Below are 21,111 nucleotides of genomic sequence, written 5' to 3' on the forward strand. Positions count from 1 at the left end.
AAAAAAAAAAATGGAGATACTGCATAGAAGAATAAAAAGATAAAAACCATTTAAAAAAAAAAAAAAAGATGAGCTGAGGCATGACTGGTTAACAGGTGAGTTTTCTTAAGGAGGGAAAACAGGAAGACAGATAGTACTCGTTCATGTTAGAAAAGTCTGCTGCTCAAAGAAAAGAAAAGCAGTATTTCTTTTCTTCATATATTCACAAGTCTGTTTTGAAAATCACCATTCATCTGCTTCCAAGAGTGAAAAACAGCTTATGCCTAAAATACACAGTATTAAAATCACCAATTATACGTGTTTTACTAGCTAAGTATCACTGAAGAAAAAAAATCAGTATAATGTCTGTAAGTTATGATATTTCATTCAATCGTCTATCAGTTTTTTTGCTTTCTTCCACGTTTCCTGTTTACAGCTAAGTGGATGATTTCCTTTTGTATTGCTAATGACAGCAATTCTTTAAAAATCTATTTTCTAAAATGGGGAAATTTTAAAGAATAAATTGCATTATAGCAAAAAATTTATATTTTCAACAGAAATTAGTTTAACATTTAAAATATAAAAGATAAACAAATTCTGATTTTTTCCTTTATTTTATCATAATTGAAAAATGAAATCACTTAACATGAATACTTGATACATAATTTCCTTAGAATTTCTCTATGGTGAAACAAAACTGTACATATTTAAAGAGTGTATGTAATATTATTAACACTCATGACAATTTCAGACCAACTAGCATTGGTATAGCTTCAAATTACTATTAGTTGTGGCTATTTATGGAAAAAAGGCGCAAAGCTTATTAGGGCCCAGCATACCAGAAAGACTTAATCTTACATTGTCACAGAGCTCAAAAATGGCAGCAGAATGTGAAGACACTACACACTGCCATCTGCTTCTCGTAAGTCTCTTAAAACAAAGGTTGGAAAAATACTCAGTACCTCAAATATAGTAACTAACAAAAATATCTCCATCAACTACTTTTTGCCCAGAGTGATTAAGGACAAAAAAATACGAATTCTTGTTGCTTTATTATCCGATAAACTGCTAATAAGCTCCCCTTAGAAGTTCTTTAGACATTACACCAAGTCGTCTTGGTCTTCTGATCATATATATATTCACATATATATATGCATTTTTTCAAGTAAAGAAATGTTTAACAGATGTAAACTATTTATTGAATATTTGCCACCAAATATTGTTAAATACATTATCTTGCAGCATATCGCTTTCAAGTTAAAATGTCAGAAACAAACACCAATATTTACAATTCTTTTAAGGAATGTTATATAATGACACATTAAGGCGTAAATTCTTTTGGCTTATAATTCTTAAAAGAATGATAATAGCAAAAGTGATGCAAAATCTTCAGTGTGAGATTATGATTAAGCTACATTTTACAAAAATATGGTGTAAGATGGCAATAATCCCATTCAACATCCTGGATTATTAAATCCCTTCAGGAGGGACTGATAATTTATACAGTCAAACTTTAAAATTTACAGATAAAGGCAGTCCAATACTGCCACTGAGAAGTACATCTCTTAACATATACAACTCTCAGGCCACAGTTTTGAAGGTCTGAAGTATCAAGTTGGTTTGATGAATTAGTCGGTTGGCACTTATGAACACATTTATTGCCCTGTTTCAAAAAAAAAAAAAAGAGTAAGTATTAATTTTATCCAAAAAATTAACCCTTTAAAAATATTTATACTTAAAATGCCCGACTAGCAGCAGCAATAAAATCTATTTAAGAACAACAACAACAACAAATGCAAGTTAGTACTGAGTAGCAACTTTTATCACAGCTTGGAAGTGTCCTGCATTATTGGAAACTATCTAGGAGTTACTGCCCCCTAGTGGTCCTGGCTGGCAATAAGGTGTTGGTGGGCTGCTAATGATGGGTGGTGCCTCAACAACCAGAGTTCATTTTATAGGTCAAACATGTAACTGGCCAAAGAGGAGGATTCGAACGTAGTCTCCAGCTGTGATTTCACAGAAGTTATCAAAATAAGACCTGCTAAAATACCATATTCAGTCTCAAAATTTGTATATCAATGGGATGATACTTGGGAAAAGGTTCATTACTTTGAATCTGATTCATCCCTATCCTTACCTTCCTTCAAAAAAAATTGAATTACTTTTAGAATTAATATACTTTTAAAACAAAATAATCATGTGGTTTCAATATTTAAGAGTTGACAATGTGTAAAAGTATGTTCTTAAAAATTACTTCATTTTGAACCACATTTTCTATCAGCCCATCCTCATGTGATCTGGAGCACAGAGCTGATGCTAGTCCCCCTGCATGCCCTTATCAGTTTCTCAGGAGCATAAGCTTGTACAATCACCCCTTAGTATCAGAGAAGGACTGGTTCCAGGAGTCCCCTCAGAAACCAGAATCTGTGGATGCTCAAGTCCCTTATATATAATGGTGTAGTATTTGCAAATAACCTAGGCACATCCTCCAGTAATATCTCTAGATTACTTGTTATTCTTAATATAGTGTAAATGCAATGTAAATAGCTGAAGTACAATATAAATGCCATGAAACTTTCTGGAATTTCTTTCTCCAAAAATTTTCAACTGGTTGGATCCAGGGATTTGGAGTTTCCCAGGTGGCTCAGTGGTAAAGAACCCGCCTGCAATGCAGGAGACGCTGGCTTGATCTCCGGGTTGGGAAGATCACCTTCTCCTGGGGAGAAGGCTACCCACCCCAGCATTCTGGCTTGGGAAATCCCATGGACAGAGGAGCCTGGAGGGCTACAGTCCATGGGGGGCAAAAGAGTTGGACACTGAGCAACTAAACAATAACAAAGGGATTTGGAACCTATGGATACGAAGGGCTGACAGTATCTTTATCTTAGGCATTCCTCAACAAAGGGGGCCTAGGAAAAATTAAATGAATCAATGCAAATTCATCCTCCTATTGAAAAATGGCTCAAAGATCAAGCTCTAATTAATAATTTTCAACTTTGAGGACACAGGGAGAAAACTTGTGGTATGTTATTCATATGCAAATAATGGTAAATTAAAGGAAGCTGCTGAACGGAGAAAAAGTAGTAGCAGGGAACCTGAATAATCCATATGCCTGTTTAAGCTGTTAAAAATAACTTTGGGACTAAGGACAAAGATTTTTAAAAACTGAACCCAAGTGATTCTACTGTACAAACAGGGATGAGAGTAAATAATTTCACATTAATCAAAGTTATGCTCTAAATGAATTTCTACCTTTTAATGTGCTTTTCCCATGTTGTTCTTAATTAATCAGTATCATAAATAATCTCCTTAATGCAAATTATTCTTTTGATGTGCTTTTTGGTTATTTGGACTTAGCAGAGGAGACCAAGGAAAAACAGGTGTAAGTTTATTTTCAGAACACACCTGCCAGCTTATTAAACTAAATCAACAAGGTACATTTTCCTTTACACAACCTGAATAGCAGTATTAAACAACACAAAATTATTAATAATATTTAGCTCAATATCTTTAATTTGTAATAAAATGGAAATATTTCAATCTGTTTGAACTATTAAAAATGACTCTGAAAATCATTATACCTTTCTAATGTATTTTATTACTTTTTAATATTACTACAATAATACTGTAATAGTTTGACATGGATATCAGGATCTTACAATGTCAGTGGTGGGACAGGATGTTAAAGCTCCCTGCCAACAATAGCTGAAATAATCACTGTTTATTCTTCTGCTTCAAGCACTGATAGAAAATGGTCTTGTCCACAAAATTCTATTTGAGATACAAAGAATTCTCTATAAAGTATGAGGTTGCAGAAGACATAGCCTTTGGATCAGTTTATACATTGTATGTACATGTGTATTATACATAAATCACATAGTATTTTTTGGTTTTCTAGAATGTTCTGTAGCCGAGTATATGTAGATTTTAAAATAATATCTAATTTACCTTTTTAGTATACTTTCTGTCTTACACAAAGCCTCTCTTCTAGGACAGTGGATCACAACCTTTTGTGGCCCTTTAAAAACACATGAAGTACTTTTAAAAAAAACCTGAGCCTGGGCCCACTCAAGCCAATGGAATCAGAAGCTCTGAAGGTGGGGTGTCAAGGCACTGGGATTTTAAAACACTGAATACAAGTGATTTTAATGTGCAAAAAGGATTGAGAACCACTGTTTTAACTATAGTACAACAGTTCTTAACAGACCTGTAGCATTCATATCATCTAGAAATTTCTTAGAAATGTTACTTCCTGGGCCCACCCTAGACCAACAGAATCAGAAACTCTGGGTAGGACCCAAAAACATTTTGTCTATAACAAGCCCTCCAGATGACCCTGAGGCTATTAAAGTTTGAGAATCACTGCTTCAGGGGTTGGTAAAGTAGCCCAGTAAGCCAAATCTCACTACTGTATGGCCTGAAAGTTAGGAATACTTTTACATTTTTAAACAGTAAAAATTTTTAAAAAATCAAAATAATATTATGAGACAGTTGAAAATTATTCAATTCAGTGTCTATAAAGTAAGTGTTTATTAGAACTCAGCCATAAAAATGCTCACTTGTTTCCATATTGTCTACAGCTGCTTCTGCACTACAGCAGCAGAGGTGAAGTGCTATAGCTGCAACAAGCTCACCAAGTTAAAATACCTGCCATCTGGCCCTTTTCAGAAAAAGTCTGCAACTGCACTCCAGACTATAGTCATGGCTGGATTATCAAACACCCCCTTTCCATTTTTAATAGTCTATCTTAGTAGTTCACTTAAGTATTAATAATATAGTAAAAGAGTTAAATATATATGGTTTCAGTATTATAGAAAGCCACATAATTTTATAATTTTAAAAGGGGGATAAATGATAATACTTACTTGCCATCTTTAAAATAGGTTTTCAGAGTATCACTGAAACTTTTAGAGTACTTTACGAATTCTTTCTTTTGGTGTTCGAGTGCCTACAGACATCAAAAATAATAATAATAAAAAAATAAAAAACAAGTAAGAAAAGAGAAATAACACAAAGGCCAAAGTCAGAGACAGAAGATTACACAGAATTAAGAATACACCTTATATTATAGATAATCAGTTTTAGGAGTATTCACTTAAATACACATTTAACAGCACATTCAAATTCAAGGACAAATCCAGTCATTAATGATACAAAACCATTTTCAATAATTCAACAGTCTTATTATTCAATAAAACAACTAGATGTAAACCAACATCTGAGGTGGCAGCTTGTAAGGTTTCTACTAAACTTACCCTGCGGTTCTGGTATTGGTATTTCTTGAAGACATTGTTTACTGTATCAAGAAGTTCTTTTATTGCACTAGCTATATCCCTGTTGGGTGAGGAAAAAAAAGAATCTTCTTAAAATCAGTTTCATTTGAAAGAAGTCTCTATACACAGCTATGTTTAAGAATCACTATACTTAATTACCATATGAACACTGTATCAAGCCAAATATTTGACTTGCTGGTTAAGTGGGGGATTTAGCCTGTGTCCTCCTGTGATCCCAGCTACTTTTGCACTGCTGAGGAAATACTACACAACTAACATCAACTTTCCCAAAACATTTTCATTTTATTTAGCATTACCTACTCAAATTTATAAGAGACCTCTGACTTTCATCTTTTCCTGTTATGACTTTTCCTTTCTCATGTAGGTGAATTTGAGCAACTGTATTATTCACTTTTGCCATCTCATGAACAATTATATGAAATTTTGCTATTACATGTAACTCATTCCTGTATTTAAAACACTTCAAATTATAGACCTGATAGTTTCGATGTTTAAACTATTTCCTCCTCAGATGTAGCTATTCTCCCTTAAGACACATTTATCTAGCCTCCTCTCTAACAACCACATATTCTCCTCTTTCAAATCTTTGCTGTCACTATTTTCCTTAGAAAATATATTTATATTTCTGGGAGAGACAAAATCAGAATATTCTTCTACCTTAACCTTTCCAACAATCATCCTTTGACTACACGTGCATCAGCATTTTTCTTCCCTTTCTAAAGAGAGAAGAAATCAATCATTCTCATTTGAGTTGACTTTTCTTCCTATCCCTGTATCATTTTTAAAAATTCTCATCTTTTCTATGTACGCCCTTTTCAATTTCCGTGTTCTAACTTCATAGCAATATTCTAGCAAACTGAACTTATTGTAATTCTGTATTCTCAAACAGCCTCTCAGTCTCTAAGGCAAATCTTCTCTTTTTCATATCCATTCTCTTAGCTGTTAACTGCTACAAATTTTGCTGTTCAAATGCAATGCAAGTGTAAGGAGATGAATTAGTAAAACATCAGTCTAGACTACCCAAAATACAACCTTTTATTACCTACCTTTTAATCACAAATGTCAGATTTTAGTTATTTCATACTTAAAACATTTCAGCTAAACTATTTAAAGAAAACCAAAAAGCTCCGTGTCCAGATTTTTCTGTGTGTTTCACAGTTTATTTTTAGTAAATAAGCATATGGAAATTCTAAAAATTACAAATATAAAAGCTTTTAGTATAAAAAAGCATTTTAGCTTATTCTGCAGTAGTAATGACCTTCTAATTCAATATTTCAATAAATATTTCCTTATTACCTCTTGTAAGTCACTCGTCGGTAACAGGCTGAAACATTAAAACATCAGATATTCAAAAAGGACAATAAGTTTACATAGAAATTATACCTGTCCACTCTTTTTTTTTGACCTCTAGTAATAACAATTTTTAGTTACATTAACTGTTCCTTTATGTTTTCAGGAAAGCTGTATCCCTGTATTGCTGAGACAGGCATTAAGCCCCCTACTGCTTAATGACGGTGTCGTACAACCATCCTATTATGTGAGAAAAATGACAATTTCAACAAATTAAAAAATGTCCAATCTCTGGATATGGAAGATTCTTCAAACACCTGTGGGTTTGAAGTAAGCTTATTCAAAAGGAATACAATAAAGCAAATTACAGTAATCAGACAGCTGTTTATAAGACAACCATATTTTGTAGTGTACTTTATGGAATATTGGGAATCTGTACTTCAAAAGAGAAAAAAGCTCCCCACATGATTCTGCTGATGAACCAAGTTTGGAAACTACTGTTTGGGAACTCAGAACCTAACGTTGAGCTTTGATCCCCTATTTGCCACAGAGCTTTATAAAAACCAAGATTGTCCCTAGGCCTGGCCTTCTCTAAGATAATCTGCAGCAATTTATGTCAAATATTAGATGATCTGTGTGTACACAGAAATGCATCTTCATTTACAGCACTAAGGTTTGCGCCAGAGAAGGTAGTTAACAACCTGAGGGTCTGTGTCCTGAAGAGAAAATACCAGTACACACGCGCGCGCACACGCACACACAACTTCAGACAATTAAACAAATAAAAAACTGAGGAAAACCTGAGGGGTAAAACAATTGTAGTGCATCCCTGGGTTGGGAAGATCCCCTGGAGAAGTGCATGGCAACACACTCCAGTATTCTTGTCTGGAGAATCCCACGGACAGAGGAGCCTGTCACGCTACAGTCTATGGGGTCGCAAAGAGCTGGACACAACGGAGCGACTAAGCATATGCAGAGTTTGGAGTTTATGAATTCTGCGATAAGAGACATATAGGATGGATAGAGTAGGAAGGAATTTTAGCAACTTGCATGTATTTCGTGGGACAACTTTGGGGAAACATATATACTGAAAAGGGCAAGAGGCATCAGAAGAAATGTAATACATCTTACAAAAAACTTGCATGGGACAGTAGAACTTCTGTCACCCAAATTTGTGTAATTATGTTTATACAAACATACTGCAGGAAGGAAATTCCTATGCTGTATGTTCAGTTTGGTCTAGACTGGACACCCTGGAAAAGCTATTTTGAGGCCATCATCAAAACCAACCCTTACAAACCCTCACCTATGAATATTCAAATATAGATAAGGGTAAAGAGTTAAATGCAGAGATTTCTGGACTATTAAATCCAGATTCCACTAGTTATCTATTAATTGGAAAGTATCCTAAGAACTAATTTTATAAAGTATTTGCATAAGCTCAAATGCAGTCAAACAGAAACATTAATCAAATCATTTTTCCTATTCAACTTCATAGAGGGAAAAAACAAATCTTATTGCACAATGCTTTATGTGCTGTGGTGCTAGATTCTGTGCTAGGCACTATGTATACATTTTCAATTCACAACCGTTACCCTCATCTTCACAGGCAGAAACTAGAGTCACAGAAGCTAAGCAACTTACCAATGTCACAAAGCAAACTGTTAGCAAGTCAAACCTAGGTTTGCCGGTATATACAGATATTTGTCATCTGACAGGAGTTTCTTTCTCACACAGCATTTTGTACAGTGCTAAGACAGTAAGTATTTGATATAGGTATATTGAGAAGTATTGTGAAAATAATGAGAGAAGAGGATATTCACCTTAAGTATGAGAAAGTAAAATAAAAACTGCACAATTTGCTGTGCTTGAAGGATAAACTGTTTTTATTTCGGCTCAATTTTATCCACTAATTTGTCAAACAATTAACAGCAGTAACAATATATATCAAAATTTATCTATATGTGTCAGTGATACAAATAGCCACAGCCATCCATGCTAATACACACATGGTTAAATTTCAGTCTTAGAAACAATACATATTATCAACAAAATTTCCACGGCAAGTTATCCCTCTTAAAATGGATACAAAATAAATTTTAATTGCCAGTAATCTTAATTCAGTTGTGCAGAGCACATTCCAGAAAACAGAACTGAAATACTATTATTGCCCCATAAATGAGAGACAAGACCCTAATTCAGCCTCTGTCAATGACTAAGGACAAGGCTCAGAGACTCTTGACATCAACTTCCTTATGATTAAAATGTGGCTGGTAATAAAGTAGTTTTCAAACTCTCTCTCTTTACAGTAACAATGGGTTTAGCAGAGATGAGTCCGGGAGTCCTTGAAGTGGAAAGAGGGTATCAAAATAGCAGGCTGAGGGTTCTGGGCATACCATCTCACTTCCAGCTTCAACCACAACACTATTTTCCCTCTTACCTACTGACATCCAATATACAGGATGTCCTTTACCAGGCCTCTTCCAAACAGCAGAAACATTCTTTTTTTCAATCACTTGATTAGACTGACATTATGAATCTCTATGATTGGCAAGCACCAGAGAAGTCCTTGGAGTCAGTCTGCTTAAGTTCCAACCAGGTTATAGAGATGTAGCATATGATTATCGAAATAAATTATATTATTTAAAAATTCTAGAAATACGTGTTTAAACAGCTGTGTTTGAGATCACTGACAATTATCCTTTTATGGGCCAAACATGTTCACTTTACACAAAACTGAAAATAAAAATCTGTAATAAAAACTACTAAAGAAAGCTGAGGCTTGCCAATAAAAGTAAAAATATTTACCTTAAGGTCTTAGTCTCAGTGACATGGACTTTGACTAGTCAATGGAGTCTTTTGTACTTTCTGATACTCAATCAGAGGACCAAAAAGAACACAGTCATTCCTTGATAGCCGAGTTGGTACCTATTACCATCATTTTCTAAAATGGGTCACACTCCTCCCTCTATCCCAATACAATGTAGCCAATCAGCTAAAATATAATTTTGCTATGTGAATTACAAAGAACACTCTTCCTGTGAGATGTATGGTAATATTTATTATTCCAGGGGAGCCTCCTTCAGTTCTTGAAAGATATAATGTTATGTTGCAGCTTCTTCCAGAAAAAAATCTGTGCTAAATCCTTCCTTTCTAGCAATTTTTTACACAGTCTTGTTCCAATAGTGCTTACCTGCTTTTTTAAACTTGTTTTAATTGGAAGATAATTGCTTTACAGCGCTGTGTTGGTTTCTGCCATACAACAACATGAATCAGCCACATGTAGACATTTGTCCCTACCCTCTTGAACCTCCCTCCCACTCCTTTCTAGCAATTTCTACTTGTTTCACAAAAGGTTGCACTGATAGTCCCACTAGTTATTCCCAGTTTTGTGTTCTACCCATTGAGGTGAAATAAAATTATCAGATTCTTTAGTTTAAAAATACTCATCTAGAAATTACGTTTGGAGTTCCCTTCTGACTCCTCCACCCTCTCACCCCTGAGAATGCCCCTGGGTGGAGGTGCTATGTCCCTGCTTGAGAAGAACACTTCTTGCTGCTGCCCATCAGCATGCTTCCTGGCTGAACTGAACTGTGTCAGCTCAATTTCTTTCACTCTACATCCCAAATACAAGGATTTTGGGAGGTTCACAATTTGGTCAGTATTAGAAAGTGTTATTTACAACTAAGAGTACACCATTGTGCTAATAACGTGAACTATTTCTGAAATAAAAAACAGTATTTGTATCCTTTGTTATCAATCTCTTCAACTACCCTCTTCACTTTAATCTGACATTTACATTCTTCCACTTATGAAGTTCAAACTGCATTCTAGTTTATGTACATTCCATTCTCTGCTTTTAAATGAAACATTCTAAAATATTTTACTATACTCAGAAGCCAGAGACAGTTTAGAAATTAATAAAAAATATGGTAATTTTCAAATTTTTAATTTCAAATTAATATTTCAACTTAAAATTAATGTCATACCACAGTAAAACATCTAAAATGAGTGGTCCTTTTGAAGTACTTAAAAAAGAAAAACCAAACAAGAAGCTGCTTACTTGATTGTCTGCAGAAACCTCACTCTGTCGTTGATCTCATCTGGGATCTTGCTGAGAATTTGTTTAAGTGCTCGTGCCTTTTCATTTAGGTCCTGGAATTCTGGCTCTGGTCGTTCAATCATATACTCTGATGAAATAAATACGTAGTAAAAAACATTATGCAACTTGCTGCCAAATTCAAGTCTAAGAATTTCCAATGTGTTGGTCAAGGAGGTGAGAGGGGAGATAAAAGGCTAGAAAACTAGGAAGAACAAGGTTGCAAAGCAGAATTAATTACAGTTTAACTCAGTTCAGTAGTTGTATTAGGGTCCCTCCAAGTAAAATATCAGAAGATAAAAAAATGAACATCTTCAATATGGGATAAATGGAAATTCCATGAAATCTTAGAAATAAATAAAATTTTAAAGGAAGGCTTAATCAAATTTTTCAGGCCTCTCAAGTTACATTTCACAAGGAACATTTGGTAAGTAATGACATTTGTAACAAATACAATGGCAATATATATCTGCCAATGGTGAATATGAGTTTAATTAAAGAAACCTCTACATTCAACATACAACGGCTCATTACATCAAAACTCCAAACCTACTAAAGTCTTCAGCACATTCTTGAAATCTCACTTAAAACAAAAATACCACCATAGAAAGTCCAACATAAGGCTTGGTATCAAAAAACAGCAACTTTGGTAAGGAAGTTTAGTCAGATGCAGCAAAGGCAAAAACTTCACAACCAGATTCACCGTAGGCTTGGAAACATTACAACTCTACCAACTCATCAATACAACCTGGCCTGACAGGCTGCAGGTGCTCAATCCAGAATAATAATGAGGACTTTCTCATAATTTACAGAATCAGTTAAAACATCTATTTTTGTTCTCCCTTAATAAACATGAGATATTATACTATACATATTATATATATGTTTTTCTAAATTACAGGGAAAATGACTACTAAATTTAAGTGAAACCCAGGGCTTTCTAGGTGGCTCAGTGCTAAAGAATCTGCCTGATAATGCAGGAAATGGGTTCAAACCCTGGGTCGGGAAGATCCCCTGGAGAAGGAGATGGCAACCCACTCCAGTATTCTTGCCTGGAGAATCCCACGGACAGAGGAGCCTGGTGGGCTACAGTCCATGGGGTTGCAGAACTGGACATGACTTAGTGACCAAGCACACAAACATTTCTAATCATTTTAAAAAGCAAAAATGTGAAAAGAGGCCAAAAGGATGATTAGTAATATTGTTCTCTCAAACCTATATTTGAATACAATATTGTAATTAGCCTCCAATTAAAATAAATAAATTTATATTAAAAAATAAATAAATAAATAAAAAGCAGAGACATTACCTTGCCAACAACGACAACAAAAAAACCCCCCACAAACATGCTATACCAAAGTTTAAAAAGAAGAAACTCATTACTTTCAAACTGGTATCTACATAAACTCAACACAAAATAAAACCACCATTCCAAAGAGCTTGTCTCTTCATTAAACTAGAACTCATCAAACGTATTAATTAATAGGGGGAAAAATAAACCATGCAGCATAAACAAATGCTTTACTTCTAGTAACTCAATCTGACAAAAAATAAAAAGAACTACATTTCTATTTTATATGGGTTCGTACCTCCTGCGCCAACCCCCCATTTTCATTTCAAAATAATAACAATAACACTAACAGTAAGAGGGAAGGGAGGAGAAGGGAAAGGGGAGAGGAAGGGAGGAGAGGAGCCACTTTTATCAAATAAGAAAGATTTGGAGGAAGAGCTTTTCAATATCTGTAAGAAAACTAAACAAGACTTTCTGATTACCTTCTACATCATCAGCTGCCATTCGAAGAAGGGACTCTGTGAAGTTGACTTCTACACTTTTTTTCTCTAAAATTTTCATAATTATGTCTTGTGTGAGTCCCGGATTTTCTTTTTCAGCCTATAAGAAAGAGAAAGCTAGTTTTGAAATACAGAAACTGAATCAATATTTTAAAGCCAAAACCTAACCATTCAGAATCTCTTAGGACCTCCTTAAACTGATCAACTTAAAAATAAGGGCAGAAATCTTTGCAAAGCAAGCGTCGTGATGCCATTCACTTATGTATGGGGAGAGTTTGTGCATCCATAAATTACTACAGTCACGATCCAAACTTCCATCTGAACATAATGTATTTAACATTTCCTACTTCTCATTTATACTCTCTTGCAATCAAACTAATAACAAACATAGAAATGAAGAGTAAATATACGTACAGGTATATATATACATAAAGACAGTTTTTCAATTACCTTTTTCAAGAGTTTAAAAACACTGAAGATTTTTAGCTCTTTTTCATTAAGCAATATTTCAACTTGAAAATCAAACAGTAACTCATCTCACCAATTTTTTTCCTTCAGATTCTCTGCATTTAAATTAACAAACTTTCAGGAAAAACAACAACAAAAAAAACCAGGATTCATTTTGGAAGTTTTATTGAAGCTATATGATTCCTTAACTACATTCTCACACAATGATTTTCATTTCCTACTTTATTTTTGCAGCAAGAATATTATTTCCTTCACTAGCTTTCAGAAAACCATTAATCCTTTTACTACCTCCTGAGCTTGTTTCACTAATGAGCTTGCATTGATTCTGTTACTTAAATTCCCTAGGGCACTAAAATCTTCTAGCCATTTCAAGATTGAACATAAAAAGTCCTGAGTTTACCAAAGTTAGTTTTCAAGATTTGGATTTTCCCTTGTAATTCTGCCCCATTTTACTATTTAAAAAAATTTTTGTAATCACACTCTGTTTCTTTTAGGATGCCTGCCAATTTTAATCATTATGCTGATGATTTCCTCTTTTTTTTTGCCCTGGTACTACGTAGTAAATATGATCTATCAAATGGCAATTTATTTGCCTCCTGACGGACCAAGTTATGTTTAGCCTCTGCCTCCTCAGTTCTGGAACCACTGCAGTTTTAGCTTTCTTCAGCTCTTTACATTATAACATCTTGCTTCTTATTAGATTTCAAGTACCAAAAACTGAAAGGTTGTGGAATGAAAGCAGAAAAGAAAACACACACATTTAGTTCAATCCTGGGATCATTTTAACTGTTGTCAAATGCTTACAGGAAAGTCATTTAGACAGATAATAAAGTATGTCCTACTGATTTCTTCTTTAAAATCTGTTTAATTTTCCCTCTCATGAATGTATTTAAGAATCTATTTTAATAAAAAGAGTTGTTGAAAGATAAGCTGTACAAAAAAGGCTTAAGATGGTGTCAACATTATTAACTTGGTAAACTGCCACAAAATAACATAGTTATTTGGTAAGAGTGAAACAAGCCAGTATTTGGTAAGAGTGGTTTATTTTCTCTGAGTAACATTAAATCTACCTACACAATGAATTATCTTAGAAAGTGGGGGATTTTCTATGTGCTTCCAGAGAATGTCAACAGAAAAATACAACTTCTTTGGTTAAGTTATAATAAAGTACGGAAAAAATAAAACGCTTCTGCAAGTCTGAGAAGAACGCTTTCAGTACCCAGTTCATCTGGAGCCCTCACATGCCATAGCTGCAGCATTAGAGTCCTCACAGACATCCCTACTCTTTCTTAGTTCAGTGTTCTCAGTGCCAGAAGAAATACCGAAATACCTAACACTGCTGTGCAGTAAATAAAGTTCAAACAACTTTAGTAAGTACTTACGTCCCAACAACTCAGTAGCCTTTAAAAATCACATGAATTGAAAGAAAAATATTTTATTTATTCTTAAATAACCATGATTTATTTTATTAATGAGATGTGAGAACCTGTTGGGCACTGCACGATTTCTCAAATGTTATTCATTTCCTATTATACATTGATTTTCTTGTGAACTTGCTTTCTATCAACAGCAGTTTCACAAAGATATGACATCACTGAAAGGAATGCAGCCCAGTTGAAGATGTTGAAACTGCAAACTATCTCAAGCTAGTAGTTCACACAGTGTCAAGCTAATGTTGAAATCACTCTATTCCTTCAAATGTTTAAAATATCTCATGACCCCCTCTGAGTTTTCTGCGGGGTCCTGAGGTAGCTTGGCACATACTCTGGGAACAGTAGTTTAGCATCTTCTGGCTGACGTCCTAGTTATGCTACTTTTTATCTTAGAGGCCTCAAACACAACCAGTGACTCAACTGAAAAACCCTTAAATCAGACACTGTACCTATACCTTCAAGTTTTCCTTCAGAATACAATCTTAAACTTTGTGCTATCCAACTTTTATGAAAAGCCAAGGGCAGAAATACCCTCTCTTGGGATCAATGATCCTTAACATTATCAGAAACCTCCCAGAGGGGAAAGCAGGATTGATATCATAAGAGATAATAATCACTAGTATCTTGGGAAAAATTATTTTTCTCCAAATAACAAAAATAGGTATTAAAGCTTGATAAATATCACTGGTGCTATGAACCAAGAACTGGAAACATGAAAATATAACTGGATATAAATACAGACATATGGCTAGGCATGGTTTTTTTCCAAGTAAATTAAAGTTTAAAAATCACAAAAATCTTAATGTTTTTAATGCATGCCCTCCTTTAAAATCATTTGAAATTTTTACCAAACAGAATACAGTAATTAAGAATAAATCAATGCAAAACTAATATACTTTCCTCCAAATAACTCTCACTATCCCTAATTAAAAATCAGTGCCATGCTGTTTACAACAGCTAGGACATGGAAGCAACCTAGATGTCCATTGGCAGACGAATGGATAAGAAATTTGTGGTACATATACACAATGGAATATTCAGTTCAGTTCAGTCACTCAGTCATGTCCAACTCTTTGTGACGTCATGGACTGCAGCATGCCAGGCCTCCCTGTCCATCACCAAGTGCTGGAGTTGACTCAAACTCATGTGCATTGAGTCGGTGATGCCACCTAACAACCTCATCCTCTGTCGACCCCTTCTCCTCTTGCCTTCAATCTTTCCCAGAATCAGGGTCTTTTCAAATAAGTCAGTTCTTCACATCAGGTGGCCAAAGTACTGGAGTTTCAGATTCAGCATCAGTCCTTCCAATGAATAGTCAGAACTGATTTCCTTTAGGATGGACTAGTTGGATCTCCTTGCAGTCCAAGTGACTCTCAAGAGACTTCTCCAACACGAGAGTTCAAAAGCATCAATTTTTCAGCACTCAGCTTTCTTTACAGTCCAACTTTCACATCCATACACGACGACTATTGGAAAAACCATAGCTCTGACTAGATGGACCTTTGCGGGCAAAGTGATGTCTCTGTTTTTAATATGCTGTCTAGGTTGGTCATAACTTTTCTTCCAATCAGCAAGCATCTTTTAATTTCATGGCTGCAGTCAGTATCTGCAGTGATTTTGGAGCCCCCCAAAATAAAGTCTGTCACTGTTTCCACTGTCTCCCCCATCTATCTGTCATGAAGTGATGGGACCAGATGCCATGATCATAGTTTTCTGAATGTTGAGCTTTAAGCCAACTTTTTTACTCTCCTCTTTCACTTTCATCAAGAGGCTCTTTAGTTCTTCTTCACTTTCTGCCATAAGGATGGTGTCATCTGTATATCTGAAGTTATTGCTATTTCTCCCAGCAATCTTGATTCCAATTTGTTTCATCCAGTCCAGAATTTCTCATGATGTACTCTGCATGTAAGTTAAATAAGCAGGGTGACAATACACAGCCTTGACGTACTCCTTTCCCTATCTGGAACCAGTCTGTTGTTCCATGTCCAGTTCTAACTGTTGCTTCTTGATCTGCATATAGATTTCTCACGAGGCAGGTCGGGTGGTCTGGTATTTCATCTCTTGAAGACTTTTCAACAGTGTGCTGTGATCCACACAAAGGCTTTGGCATAGTCAATAAAGCAGAAGTAGATGTTTTTCTGGAATTCTTTCACTTTTCTGATGATCCCACATATGTTGGCAATTTGATCTCTGGTTCCTCTGCCTTTTCTAAATCCAGCTTGAACATCTGGAAGTTTGCGGTTCATGTACTTCTGAAGCCTGGCTTGGAGAATTGTGAGCATTACTTTGCTAGCATGAGATGAGTGCAAAAGTGTGGTAGTTTGAGCATTCTCTGGCATTGCCTTTCTTTGGGACTGGAATGAAAACTGACCTTTTCCAGTCCTGTGGCCACTGCTGAGTTTTAGAAATTTGCTGGCATATTGAGTGCAGCACTTTCACAGCATCACCTTTTAGGATTTGAAATCGCTCAACTGGAATTCCATTACCTCCACTAGCTTTGTTCATAGTGATGGTTCCTAAGGCCCACTTGACTTCGCATTCAGGATGTCTGGCTCTAGGTGAGTGATCACACTGTCCTGAATGGAATACTACTCAGCATTACAAAGAACACATTTGAGTCAGTTCTAATGAGGTGGATAAAACTGGAGCCTATTATACAGAGTGAAATAAGTCAGAAAGAAAAACACAAATATAATATATTAACACATATATAAGGAATTTAGAAAGATGGTAATGACGACCCTATATGCAAGACAGCAAAAGAGACACAGATGTAAAAAACAGACTTTTGGACTCTGTGGGAGAAGGCAAGGGTGGAATGATTTGAGAGAATAGCACTGAAACATGTATATTACCATATGTGAAACAGATGACCAGTCCAAGTTCGATGCGTGAAATAGGGCACTCAAAGCTGGTGCACTGGGACAACCCAGAGAGAGAGGATGGGGAGGGAGGTGTGAGGGGGGTACAGGACGGGGGGACACAAGCACACCCATGGCTGGCTCACGTCAATGTATGGCAAAAACCACCACGACATTGTAAAGTAAATAGCCTCCAATTAAAATAAATTAAAAAAAAAAAAAAAGAATCGGTGCCATGAGTAAAATTTATCCAGATCTATCATATTTAACCAGATTTATCATAACCACATACTTTTAACAGTTTGCTTTTTAATTATACTTTAGAGTTAAAATGTCAGCTTATATATAAGGATATTACAAGGAAAAGCTTAATAAAGTTCATTATTTTATGTCTTTTATGACTGTCAGTGGGTATATAATAAATACTTCAGAGTGAGTCGTCCTTATGAGGACACACAGGAGAAGTTTCTCTCTCTTCTTGGTATCAGAAAAGCCAAAAACCCTTTTGCCTTATCAATATTGTGGTGTGTAACAGATCACTTTTCCTTCTTTGGCCACAAAGATGATTAAAATAGTCCCTATGATGCCACCCTGACAACCAAATATACCATTCAAAATCACACTGATACTTAATGCAAAGAAGAAAATGAAAAACAAATAAACAACAAAAAACTCCACTAAGGATGGTGCTACTTCATTCATTCTCTTCATTAATCCAATGATTTGGCAGGATATATTTAAATAAAATTAGTATGCCTGTGTATACGGGCACTGCATTTAGAGTATTACATCAAAATAGTACTGATCAATACACAAAATGTAATTTCTAGTAGTGAAATAGATGTCTAACGGCATTATTTATGCTACCAGGTAAGCAAGGTATCAATAAGCTAACCTCTGCCATAAAAAGAAATCAAGCTGAATATTCACAGTTTCAACTCCAATGAGACTCAGCTATAAATTTATTCTAGATTTAAACATTAAAATACTTGAAATATAAGTTGTTTTAGCTATTGAAGGGAGAAAACACACAAAAAGTAAATAAAAATAAAAATTTTGGGTATCCTGATACGTATTTAGGTCTTCCCAGGTGGCGCTAGTAGTAAAGAACCTGCCTGCCAGTGAAGGAGATATAAGAGGATCAAACGTGGGTTGAATCCCTGGGTCGGGAAGATACCCTGGAGAAGGAAATGGCAACCCACTCCAGTATTTTTGCCTGGCGAATCCCATGGACAGAGTACCCTGGCAGGCTACAGTTCATGGTATCACAAGAGTCAGACACAACTGAAGTGACTTGGGATGGATATGTATTCAGGATGAAATGGATTAAGTCTTATATGAAAGGCTGCATTCAGTAAGTGAGTAGGGCTATCCAATAGAAATATTTGGTAGGAGCCTATCTGATTTAAAATTCTTAGTAGCCACATTAAAAAAATAGAAAAAACAAATGAAGTTATTTTAAGAGTACACCCAAAATATTATCATTTCAACATGCAATCAACATAATACATATTACTGAGTTGCTTATAAACCTGGAGTACAACTCAATTTGAACTTGCTATGTTTTAAATGCTCAACAGCAACATGTAAGCTAGGGATTATCAACTTAATATCTTCAGGGCAATGAAACAATAAGACAATGAAAAAGTTCACCCTGAGTGACTCAGCTGATCCTCAAAATATCCTCGATGTGATCAACACAGAGCTCTTATTTTCCCATTCAAAACACAGTTTTACACTTATGTTCTATAGTTAAAAACAGCATGAAGAAAATCTTTGGGTTTAACTTTATAAAAGTTTTGAATATGTCAAATAAAACAGAATTTTAAAATATACTCTAAAGCTAAAGAGAAAACATTCTGAAGAAGTCAGTTTAAAAGCACAAAGTGATGAACAGCTGAATGCTACTGAAAGAGCACTTGTTCCAACTCACTTTTTAGAAGTGTTTTAAGCTTTAAAAGTGTAACACTAAAACAGGCACAAGATGACTGAAAAGGTTTTCACTAAACAGCAGAACAAAAACAAAAGAGAAAGGTACCCAAAAAGAAAGGTTAAAAAAATAAACTGACATTTATGACATGGTATTTAGATTTCTTTATAAGATACATTTTAACCACCATAATAATAAATTATCTGTGCCTCACCTTAATGAAAGCTGCTCTCAGTGTCTGAGCTGCGGACAGATTTACTCGTTCTAGCTGCAATAAAAATTTTAAATCATTAATATCAGTTTTCTGGAAAAAATACATTTCTGATACTGCATTTTAAAGTAATCACACTGATACACCCATCAATTAACAAACATAACTTGCTAAAGATTCTGAATCAACATAATTCTTCAAATAGATGATCTAAAATTTTCATTAGAAAGGATGAAAAATTAAGGTCTGTGTATTAGTCCCTTATTTATTCCTTTGGGGCTTCCTAGGTGGCGCTAGTGGCAAAGAACATGTCAACCAACACAGGAGACTTAAGAGATGCGGGTTTGATTCCTGAGTCAGGAGGATCTCCTGGAGGCAAGCATGGCAACCCACTTCAGTATTCTTGTCTAGAGCATCCCATGGACAGAGGAGCCTCGTGGGCTAAAGTCCACAGGGTCTCAAAGAGTTGGACACAACTGAAGCGACTTAGCACACATCACCTTAAAGACTGATTTAAGATAAGCACAGAATTCAAAATAGTCTATGTCCCTAGTAGAAATAAACATATTCACTTAAATTTTTGAAAATGGGAGGATTCAAGATTAACTTTCAATGTTCAGTTAAAAAGAGATGGCAAATTATGTGTGTATCGACTATAAAATGACCAAAACAAAGAAAATATGTATTACTTAAGATTTTTTGTATTTACTACCTTACTCTTTTATTTTTTTAATTGGAGTACAGTTGGTTGACAGTATTGTGCCAATCTCTGCTGTACAGGAAAGTAACTTAGTTATACACATACATTCTATTTTTAATATTCTTTCCCATTACAGTTCATCCACTGCATAGATAGATTACAATATATCCATTGTATATATGTACCACATCTTCTTTACCCATTCATCTGTTGATGGACATGTAGGCAGTCTCCATGACCTGGCTGCTGTGAATGGTGCTGCTATAAACACAGGGGTGATGCATCTTTTTGCATTATAGTTTTGTTCAGGTATATGCCCAGGAGTGGGATTGCTGGATCATATGGCAATTTGTAGTTTTTTGAAGAACCTCTATACTGTTTTCCATGGTGGTTACAACAACTTACATTCCCACCAGCAGTACAGGGGGGTTCCCTTTTCTCCACACCCTCTCCAGCATTTTTATTTGTAGATCCTTTAATGATGGCCATTCTGACTGGTGTTAAGTGGCACCTCACTGTAGTTTTGATTTGTATTTCTCTAATAATTAGTGATGTTGACATCTTTTCATGTTGCCTATTGGCTGTCTGTATGTCTTCTTTGGAGAACTGTCTATTAAGATCTTCTGACAGTTTTTCAATTGGGTTGTCTTTTTGTTGTTGAACTGTATAAGCTGTTTGTATATTTTGAAGATTAAGCCCCTGTCTGTAGCATCATTTGCAAATATTTTCTCCCATTCTGTAGGTTGGTTGTCTTTTCATTTTTTTATGGTTTCCCTTTGCTGTGCAAAAGCTTGTAAGTTAGATTAGGTCTCATTTATTTTTATTTCTAGTGCCTACTACCTAACTCTTTTAAAACTGCTTCTTCATCTCCTCAGTTAGGCATTAAACTAAGGTAAGTCTTTTTTTTAATTAATTAGAAAACAGTACTGATAAAAGGTTTGTTACTTAAATTGAAGACTGTGGGTCATCTGGATTTTACAGATGTTTATATCTGTCTTCTTTTTTTTTAATCAGAATTAAAAAAATGGCTACCAAAAGTCCTGAATTGAAAGTTT

The 21,111-nt window shown here is 35.1% G+C and overlaps 1 protein-coding gene across 9 annotated transcripts in view; it reads right to left on the reverse strand.

The window, feature by feature from the left end:
- Nucleotides 1-1,155: 1,155 nt before the first annotated feature.
- Nucleotides 1,156-21,111, reverse strand: part of PDCD10 (programmed cell death 10) — a 47,816-nt gene continuing 27,860 nt past the window's right edge. For 6 of the 9 annotated variants that reach the window (XM_086318198.1, XM_086318219.1, XM_086318209.1 and 3 more), the window contains 6 exons: nucleotides 19,360-19,413; nucleotides 12,436-12,553; nucleotides 10,627-10,753; nucleotides 5,235-5,313; nucleotides 4,845-4,927; nucleotides 1,156-1,642 (listed from right to left, as the gene is read on the reverse strand). In XM_086318198.1, coding sequence (XP_086174324.1) covers nucleotides 1,561-1,642; nucleotides 4,845-4,927; nucleotides 5,235-5,313; nucleotides 10,627-10,753; nucleotides 12,436-12,553; nucleotides 19,360-19,413 — 543 coding nt within the window. In that variant the 3' untranslated portion in view covers nucleotides 1,156-1,560. Of the gene's footprint in view, nucleotides 1,643-3,927; nucleotides 3,998-4,844; nucleotides 4,928-5,234; nucleotides 5,314-10,626; nucleotides 10,754-12,435; nucleotides 12,554-19,359; nucleotides 19,414-21,111 lie in introns of all 9 variants that reach the window. The other 3 variants (XM_086318251.1, XM_086318270.1, XM_086318260.1) reach the window with 1 other exon arrangement.

Source organism: Bos grunniens, chromosome 1, assembly GCF_055505025.1.
Source record: "Bos grunniens cultivar Pamir isolate PY7600 chromosome 1, Bosgru_T2T1.0, whole genome shotgun sequence".
In the NCBI taxonomy this organism is placed as follows: Eukaryota; Metazoa; Chordata; class Mammalia; order Artiodactyla; family Bovidae; genus Bos; species Bos grunniens.